A 10,292-nucleotide genomic window follows, 5' to 3' on the forward strand; every position below is an offset into this window, starting at 1 on the left:
TTCATCAGCAATATACACCTGGTGAATGCCATGTTTTCTTGGTTTTTTGGGGGGATTTTTAGAAATTGTTTTGGATGTAAGCTTGTATCTTTTTATTTGAGTCGGGCTATCTTGTACTTAAATTAGGCATTTCAATAAAATCTTTGCTTAAATAAAAAAGTTTAAATTTTAAGAAAGTGTCCATAATTGATTTTAAGTCTATAATATTATAATATGAAGCATAAGGACTGATAGCAAGAACCTTTTTTGCATAAACATACTCATAGGCTCAAGGCCAAGGCCATATAGATTGCAGATTCAATTTGCTGTAACTTCCTGTTTATTGGAGTTCTGTAGTGGAATATTTTCTTTCCTCCCCAAGTGAAGGAGTCCATATTAAATGGAGGCTTTAATAAAAGTCCATATCAAACGAATAGAAAGACACAGGCCCAATAAGAGCCGAATTTGTGAAAAGGTATTGGAAGAACAAAATTAGAGGAATAGATTCTTCAAAAAAGAAAAAATAGAGAAAGAAAATAAATGGTCAAATGGATAACAGAAAATCCAATGCATTTTAGAAGTTTAACCTAATACAACCCATTTAATATTTTGATAGGGAAAAGTATTATAACATCCAAGGGAGACAAACAGGGGTCTTGACCCTCTTACCTTGGGATCCTTTATATATATAAAATGTATTTTTGAGTTAATATTTATTTTAAAATATTAATAAATATATATAACATTTATTTTTATTCATAAATTTAATAAAAATATTTTTTAAAATTTATTAAATAATTATTTATTAAATTTTAAATATTTAAATAATTATGCAAAATAAAAATGACTTGCCTTGATACGCTCCTAGATTCCCGCTGATTATAACCTATTAGATCAATTGTGCTGAATTTATATTTACGTAGATTGTAATACAGATTTGGAGATCACTTTAAGTTAGAATTGGTCAATTAATACTTAAATTCCCAAAATAAAAATAAAAGTTGTTGTAGTATAGTAATAAGTATTTATGTCTATCACATGGATGATCTGGATTTCATCCGTGTTTTATAATCATTTTAAAAGGTTTGATTTGTTGATTCCATATTAACTACATTTTATTTTCCTTTTTTATTAAAAAATAATGTGAAAATAAATATGTTTAAAAAAATTCATAAAAATAAGGATTCATTTAGTTTTAAAAAATATTTTGTTTTTACTTTCTGTTATCACTTTAAATTACGAAAATACTATCATGTATTTTATTTCTTATTTTGAATAATTTATATAAGATATAATGAATAAAAAAATGTTTTTAATAATACTTATATAAATCTTTAAAAACAAAAATACAAATTTAGAATAAGATACTACTAATTTTATGATTAAAAATGAAAAAAAAAAAACATTTCCGCAAACCAACTACTAGTACTTGCAATTTTTATTGATTATGTATGTGAAAAGATAAAGTAAGGTTCTCAAAATTCTTCCAATGCAAGATAACGTTAGACTCTCGACAAGTCTAAGACATTAATTTATCTTATTTGCAATTTATTAAACCTAAAAAAAGTCATAATTGAAGATGTTTTTATAAGAAAATAAAATGGAATTTGGAAGATGTGTGTTCCCAACAAAGTTAAGGTCTTTTTGTGGAGGACTGCTCAGGGATGCCTGCCCACGAGATGTAATTTGCAGTTTTGCGGTGTTTCTTGTTCAGGTATTTGCCTTTTTTGTGTTAATATTCTGGAAAATGAATGGCACTACTTTGTGGGTTGTGTAAGAGTCATTTCTGTATGAAAAAAAAAGCTGGTTTGTGAGACACTATCCAGGTCCATATGCAAAATTCTGATAGTTTTACTGATATGATTTTTAGACTTGTTCAAAGTCTCCCCAAAGATGTGTTGAACAAAATAGCTATGTTGTTGTGGGCAATTTGGTGGACCATAAATTTTGAAGGTATTTTGCACTGTGTCGGTCTTGACATGTGTTTGTGAGACGAGTTGAATCAGTTCATCTTAGTCAGGACCATAAATTTTGAAGTTATTTTGCAGCCTGTTGAAGCTGATGCAATGGCTCTTTGCAAGGCCATGAGCTGGGTTCATGACAGGTTATTTTTTAATCCGATTGTAAAACTCTCATTGATGGTTATAATCCTTATTGTACAGCACAATCAGAATCAGAAGTAGGTTCTACTATTATGAATAATCCAACCACGCCATGGAATACCTAATCCCACTAAATCAGGATCCAAGATTTCCTCCTTGTAAGTTGTAACATGTGCCAAATATTAAATGCAATCTCTCTCCTAATCAATTTTTATTTGTACAGTACTGTATTGAAGTTGTAGCTTACCGAGGCGGTGCATAAACAGTTAGGAAAAAGAGCCCTGCACACTTATAAGTTATCATAGAAAAATTTAAAGTACAGTATTTTTAATTGAATAGTATTTAATAAACATTTATTATACATATTAAATCAGCTGCGGATAATAAATTACTAAATTCAATTAGAAAACATTTATGGTAGTACTTACTTTCTTCGTCCCTTTGTCATATTAAATTATTTTAATCAGAAAAAAATCAATAAATAGATAAAAAAATACTTTTTATAAAACTAATATTCTATTGTTAAATAATTTTTAGTTCATATTATAAATATTATAAAGAATATAAATAAAAAATAATTTATGTTACATTAAAAAATTAAAATAATTATTATTTTTAGATATTTTCTTCTTTTTACTTGATCATTATTATGAGACAAAGAGAGTGAAATAAATAAATATTAATAATTATTTCATACTTCTTCTATTTCAAATTAAGTGTCGCATTTGAAAGCAAAAATTCAAAAATAAGTATTGTATTTTATTTTTTAATCTAATATTAATTATTTTTTTCCATCAATATTCCTATTAAATAAATGTCACTTTAATTTTTCAATTTTTCAATGTAGTATGAATAATAATGTTACTTTGGTAAAATTAATATTTTTTTCATCTTTTTATTAGTTAATTTTGTTGGTTTATATTTTTAGATAAAGGAAGTATATTTTTTATTCAGATGCAAAAATTTCACTTTTCTATAATTTTTAAATATATTCCCATGTGTTTTTCAATAAATAAAAAGTGTTCCCAAGATCTTTAAAATATACTCCCTCTTACTCAAAATAATTCTCTTGTAAGAAAAAAATAAGTTTCAAAATAATAGTTGTCATTTTAATTTTTTAATATAATATTACTTATTTTTTTAGTGATGAGTTATAAAAATTAAAAATAAATTAATAATTATAAGATTATGTTTGTAAAATTATTATTTTCTTTCATTTGTTTATTATTTTTTTTCGTAAAATGGCAATTATTATGAGATCAAAGGAGTAAATACACAAAATTTTACAAAACTAATTTAAATATTAATATTACACTAAGAATATATGTAAAAATAATAATTGATGCTATTACATTGAAACATTAAAATACTTATTACTTCCCATAACTCCATAGCAAGTGTATCAAATTTATCACAAGTAGTAAAGTACTCGGACGTTCGAGTGTCGAATTCACATGGACTTTATTTATACTTAGATTAATACAAATTCAATATAAAAGCAATAGATAAAAAAATTAAAATAAAGACAAAGAAATATATTAGATAAGATAAAGATTTAAAAGAAAAGATAAAAGATTTAAAGATAAAAATAGAAGATAGAGAAGATAAAATATTTAAATTAAGATATGATAAAGATAAAAGAAAATAGAAGATAAAAGATAAGATAAGAAAAGTAAAAGATAAAAATACAATATAAAAATAAAATAAAATCAAAATTTGATAATGTTAGGACCTAGCCTGCCTTATCTGCCTAGGATGTATGATTTTAGGTTTTTCTCTATCAATTTGGTGAATTTTTCTTACCCACATTTGTTAAAATACTTGCCCCTGATGGGCCGGGAACTCAAAAATAAATTGACCTTGAGCCTACTAATTAAAGTCAACCTTTGCCTTTTAAAACAACTATTGATTGTCTTTCTAAATCATTATGAAGTCACATCTCTCGATCTCTATCTTCTTTAGCGGACATCGAGGCTTTAAGACCGATTGGCGCGTGCCCAAAAAGGGAGACCGGAGACCGCGTCTGAAGCCTTTGCCAACTTTTCGTCTCAGGCAAGAGCTACAGAACTAAAGCACCAACGGCTCCTCTTCCGACATTGGCTACTGCTATCGGGTATGAACTTATAAATTCAATTAAGCAGTTGATGCCCTGATCCCGGGAATAAGATAACTTTCTCTTCCAGGTATTCACTCATCCCCTCTCAATGGCAAGAGTGAGTAGATAGCAGAAGTTATTTCATTCCTCATTCCTGGGATATTCGTTAAGTTTGCCCATTAGGGGTCTTTCTCACCGGTGCTATCAACGATGACAAACTTATCTCACCTATCTATCTCCCAAATGTCTTTGCAAAGACTCAATAGATGAAATGCATGAAGTTCTAATTCTAGATGTTTGCTTTGATGCATGAGCATGATGCAATCACTCTATGTCTAACAATGATTTTATCAAGATATCTCTTTCTTTTAGTTCTATTAGAAATTATCTTGTCTCGAGCGATTAATTCCTAAAACATATGCATGCAAAACCTTCCTTGTTTTCTATTAAGGATTATCCTCTCTCGAGCACCTAACCCTCAAAGATGATGCAATGATGAATAATACATCAAATTAAAAGTAAGAAAGGATAATAGGAAAGAAAACACTTGTTTGCATTGACAAATATGAAGTTTACAATACATCTTTTGGTTTTTAGGCCTGCGAGACCCTAACTAGGGATTTAACCACTCATGGCCATTGAGGGCTTTACAATGGATGGGGTATAGATGGGTGAAAGAAAGGGAGAAAATGATTTTCAGATTCTGTGGTGGTGTCTCTTCTCCTTGGCTTGACTCCCTTTTTATAACTGCTGGAGTGAACTTGGGTCTGATGCCAAAAAATCTTTCTTATTTATAATTTTGATATCTTTTGGATTTGTTTTGCTTTTAATCAAATCTTCTTGAGACTTTTTGATATTTTGGATATTTTCTCGATTTTTTTCTCTTTTAATCTCTCATTTTCATATCTGCAAGCCATAAATAAGAAAAATATCAAATCCTAATATTTAAGCCAAAGATAACTACTAAATAAATATTTTTAAAGATATTTTCAATATATTTTTATTATCAAAATAACTCATATTTAGCAGTTATCAAAATCCCCCAAATTAAAACTTTGCTTGTCCCCAAGCAAAAACAAAAATGAGAGCAAGCTCTGAATGCTCCAACACTTTCCATAGCTGTAATTTTATAAATTCTTTCAACTAGTCCTTTCTACATTTGTCATAATCTTGCAATGGAAGCACAAACAAACATTGAGATAGAATTGGTTAGTAGCAGAAATCAATCAGGTCAGTTTGTCTCACTTTTCCTCACAACGCTTTAGTGTTTCTCTCTGCGCACAAGTGTCTTGGATGAGTGTTTAAATATCTACGACCTGCAATTAACGTTTCCAAATTTGTATTTCATCTCAGTTAAAGTTATTCTTACTTACACTTGGTGGATCACTAAAGATTTTTATTGGCTTGTAACGGGGCCTGGCTAAACAAGAAATCATGGTTTTTCTGGGATTTCAAAAACTTAGGATTATAAAAGAGCATGCATCCTTAGAAAAACTTTCACTTATTTCTTGCTTAGGCTTATTTATTTTTCAGCTTTCATTCCTCTAATAGCACTTTTCTTCTTGACACTTATGACACCTCTCTTTTTTTGCCCTTATTTCAAAGTTTTTTTTTTTAACCTTAGCACTTCTGGCACCTCTTTTTTTTTCTGCCCTTATTTGCAATCCTTTTTCTTTTTTTTTTTTATAAGAATATTTTGGGCTTACAAGCTTCTTAGGGTGCCCTATTGTGTGTTGTTTTTTTTATAGGCAAATTCCCTTAGCAATCCCCCAAATTAAGGACTTATCATAACTTGAAACCCTTATACTCTCTTAGAACCCTAAAACAAGGTCAAGGGTATCAAAATTAGGCTCAAGGGTTTATTCAAACAAATCATTATTACTTTTGGCTCAACAGGGGTGCAAGGGATAAATTCATCACAGGTTGGTTTTTTGGCTGAGTGACTAAAATAAAAAGAAACATAGCCTTGATCATATCCACCTTATGCAAATAATCTAATAGTCTAAGAATGATGCAAAACTAGGAATTTAAAAACACACGTTCTCTCATAATTAAGTTCACACAGCTCACCTGGACAAGATAAAGTTATTGGCTTACTGGACCATGATCTCTTCCCATCAAGCTAACCTTTTTCCACTGTTTGATTGACTCTTGCTTCCAGGAAACCAATATTTTCAAAATTGTCATGCAACATTTCAAGTGTTGAATCCTTGAGAAAAAGCCTAAATAGTGACTTCACAAATATCATGTAATTTTTATTCAATGACTAAATTTAAACTACTGGAATTAAATTGTTGAAATCAAAATGCAAAATATCAAAATAAAGAAAAGAAATAACACAACTATCCTAAAAAAAAACAAAATGTGATTAACTAAAAGAGAGATAAAGTAAGAAATCCTGGGTTGCTTCCTAGTAAGCGCTTCTTTAACGTCATTAGCTTGATGAGTCAAATGCCTTCAAGGTGGCATTAAGGTCACGTAGAACACATCTTCCTTGCATTTTCGCCTCTTAGCTAGAGACGCCATGAAAGTCATGTATTCTGGAAACACATTCCATATCATTACAAGAGATGTGCTAGTGACCAAGGAAAGAATGACACTTAAGGCTTTTTCATGTTCTTCATGCCTTTCTTCCTTGACAATCAATTGATGAGGAGGGGTATTGACTTGGAGAATACTTGTTGAATTTCTACTTGTGAGTATTTCTCTCATTGTTGTGTATTTTCCTCACTTTTCTCTTCATCTTTTTCTTTTGAGTCATGCTCTTTTACAAGGCTTTCCTCATGAGCTTCAACCTCTACAAAGTTTTCTTCTCTTTTGGCCATAAATTTAGTCACTTCTTTTGCTAGCTTCCCAACTTGAATTTCTAGACTTTTAAATGTTGGTTGAGTAGATTCAATGACTTCCTTGTATTGCATCAACAAATTATCCATATTAGAAGTTTTTTCTTCTTCATATTGGTTTTAGGGTTGTAACTCTTGCTCCCACTGATAATTTTTCATGGATTAGCTCTTGCCAACCTGAATTCTCCTTGACTTGACTTCCTTTGTATAGTTGCTAGAGTGGACTTGGGTCTGATTCAAAAAAATCTTTATTATTTATAATTTTGATATCTTTTGAATTTGTTTTGCTTTTAATCATATCTTCTTGAGACTTCTTGATATTTTGGATATTTTCTTGATCTTTTTCTCTTTTAATCTCTCATTTTTATATCTGCAAATCATAAATAAGAAAAATATCAAATCTTAATATTTAAGGCAAAGATAACTGCTAAATAAATATTTTTAAAGATATTTTTAATATATTTTTATCATCAAAATAACTTATATTTAACAGTTATCAACTTCCTTGATTTCAGATTGTATAATATTTAAGGATTATATAATATTTAAGGTTTTGACACATATATTAAGAAATGTAATTAATTTATCAAATTTTAAATAAAATATTAAGTAATTTTTTAATATGTTTTATCTTTTAAAAAAATATTTAATGAAACTGAAAAATATTATATTTAGACTAAAATATCCATAATCTTTGATATTTATACTAATAGTAATGAGTATTAAATGACGATATATTTGAGAACATATATTAATAGGACATCCAAATTCTAAATCATCAAATGTTTTAGAAAAAAATAAAAAACTAAAACATGTAAAGACACGAGAAGAAGCTAATACTGATCAAGAGTGGTCTTAGAAAAAATATTTAATATATTTTGTAACAATTTTTTTCTTCTTCTCAAACATGTTATAAGATATGAAAAGGAGGAAGTAATATTTTGTACTTATTTTTTATTTTTACAATAAACTTATTAACTTAATAAATTATTCATACTCTGTTTTACTTAATTATCATCTGTTCCAACTCCAAGAAGCTGAAGCTTCCAAAGTTGGTTCCAGCAGCTAATCAATGCACATTCAGAAGTCAGAACAGATATCTGCAATAAAATAACCACTTAACCTCTCTATCAACAGATTCAGAGTAGTAGATCAGTAGTAGTAGTATAATATTCCAAAAGCATAGAAGGGTAGATGCTATTTAGCACAACGCTTCCTGATTAATCCAGGCGTCGGTCCAGTTCTGAAGTTTGAGGCAACGAAAATGTCAGGAAATATTCCCAAAGGTGCGTTCCTGTTACCCCTCACACTGTTTCTCATCTTGCTACTCCTTCCTCTGTTCAGAAACTTCATTCAACCATCTCCGAAGACATATGCCACCAACTTGGAAACCAAAGAAACAAGAAGATGCAACATATTTTCCGGAAACTGGGTTCCATATCCCAAAGAACCTTACTACAACAACGAAACCTGCCCTTTTATATTAGACCAGATTAATTGCATCAAGAATGGTAGGCCCGACAGAGATTTCCTCAAATTAAGGTGGAAACCGCATGATTGTGAGCTTCCACTATTTGATGCAACACAGTTCCTGGAGCTAGTACGAGGAAAGTCAATGGCCTTTGTTGGGGACTCAATGGCCACAAATCAACTAGAGTCCTTACTGTGCCTCATAAATACTGTAAGTAATTAATCATTCAGAATAGTTCCCTTAATTGATTAATTTCCATCCTTCGAATTACAATTAGATTATTTTCCCCTTTATTGATTTTTTTTTCCAATTTTTTGGAGCATGATTACATTATGAAAGGTAATGTAATAAATATATCAACTATAAAACTACATATAAACTTAATATATATAACAATTATATAAAATCGGAATATATTATCATATATTCTAACGGCTAACTTGACCCTTTTGAACTAGTTTCATAGATGTGATTATTTATTTATTTATTCATTTACTATACCAGGTTGCACATCCTGAGGATATTACAGCGAAATATACATCCAACGATAACATATTTTTCAGATGGTGGTTCGTGCTTGATTACAATTTTACAGTTACAACAATGTGGTCACCTTTTTTAGTGAAGTTCAACGACTCAGATCCCACTGGTCTTGGTTCCTATAGCCCAACGAAGCTTTATCTAGATGAAGCAGATGAAGCATGGAGCAGCAAAATTAAAGATTTTGACTTTGTGGTCTTCTCATCAGGACAGTGGTTCTTCCGACCATTAACGTTCTACGAGAATAGGCAAGTTGTCGGGTGTCAAAAATGCGAGAACAGTTCAGAGCTTAACTACTATGGGTACAAGAAGGCGTTTCGAACAGCTTTTAGGACAATCAGAAAGCTTGAAGGGTTCAAGGGATTGGCTTTTTTGGTGACTCATTCTCCGGAACACTTTGAGAACGGGGCGTGGAATGAAGGTGGGAGTTGTAACCGAACAAAGCCATTGGAAGAAAAAGGGGTTTATGAAAATGGTGATATTGTGGAAGCATTGCATCAGATACAATTGGAGGAGTTTAATATAGCGATAGAAAAGGGTTTGCGGTTTGGTTTGATAGATATAACTGATGCAATGGGGATGAGGACAGACGCACACCCCGGTAGGTTTAGGCCTGTGGGGGGTAAGAATAGCAATTTGAATTTGAATGACTGTGTTCACTGGTGCTTGCCAGGTGCTGTTGACACTTGGAATGAGTTTTTGCTGTATTTGATGAAACTGGAAGCTGAAAAACATCGTTAAGGTAACATGTTATGATCTGTAGTATTTTGAATTGTTGGAGGTGATTTCAAGTTTGCAACACCCCAAACAAATAGTTATTCAGGAATCAGGATAGTGAATAAATGGGATTGATGATTTGAATAGGGCGGACGGGAACATTTTTCTTGGAAGTTAAAACTGCTCAGATAGTTTAAATATTGAATTTTAAAATAATTATTATAAGATTTAATAATTCTACTATTGACAGTAATCTAAATTACCGAACTGTGGATCAACAGACAAGTATGAGTCTTAAACATCTAATTGCATTAAATATCTAAAGGAAGAGTTTTATTATTCACAAAATATGTAATTCAATTTGAGTAGAATTATCTTCAATAAAAAATTTTAATTTATATAATGTATATAGTGATTTAAATTATTCATGATTGGATGATAGTCTGAATATCATCAGTCATAAATCAATTAGGATTTTTTGTTTTTGTTAAATTATTCCAATTTTAACAAGAGGATACCTCTAGAAAATGAGGATGATCATAGTG

At 30.1% G+C, this 10,292-nt stretch overlaps 1 protein-coding gene across 1 annotated transcript; it reads left to right on the plus strand.

The window, feature by feature from the left end:
• The first annotated feature begins 8,058 nt into the window (after positions 1–8,058).
• LOC114375410 (protein trichome birefringence-like 19) lies at positions 8,059–9,893 on the plus strand. Its single transcript, XM_028333184.1, has 2 exons — positions 8,059–8,700; positions 8,995–9,893. The coding sequence occupies exons 1-2, from the start codon at positions 8,284–8,286 to the stop codon at positions 9,769–9,771; spliced, it is 1,194 nt and encodes a 397-aa protein (XP_028188985.1). The 5' UTR covers positions 8,059–8,283; the 3' UTR covers positions 9,772–9,893.
• Positions 9,894–10,292: the final 399 nt, after the last annotated feature.

The sequence above is a fragment of the Glycine soja genome, chromosome 11 (assembly GCF_004193775.1).
Source record: "Glycine soja cultivar W05 chromosome 11, ASM419377v2, whole genome shotgun sequence".
In the NCBI taxonomy this organism is placed as follows: Eukaryota; Viridiplantae; Streptophyta; class Magnoliopsida; order Fabales; family Fabaceae; genus Glycine; species Glycine soja.

What these genes read in the sequence shown, in the direction of transcription:
- LOC114375410 (XM_028333184.1), top strand. Translation starts at nt 8,284, where the DNA reads ATGTCAGGAAATATTCCCAAAGGTGCGTTCCTGTTACCCCTCACACTG. An exon ending in TACTGTGCCTCATAAATACT is followed by an intron (nt 8,701 to 8,994) that starts GTAAGTAATTAA and finishes TTACTATACCAG; the next exon opens with GTTGCACATCCTGAGGATAT.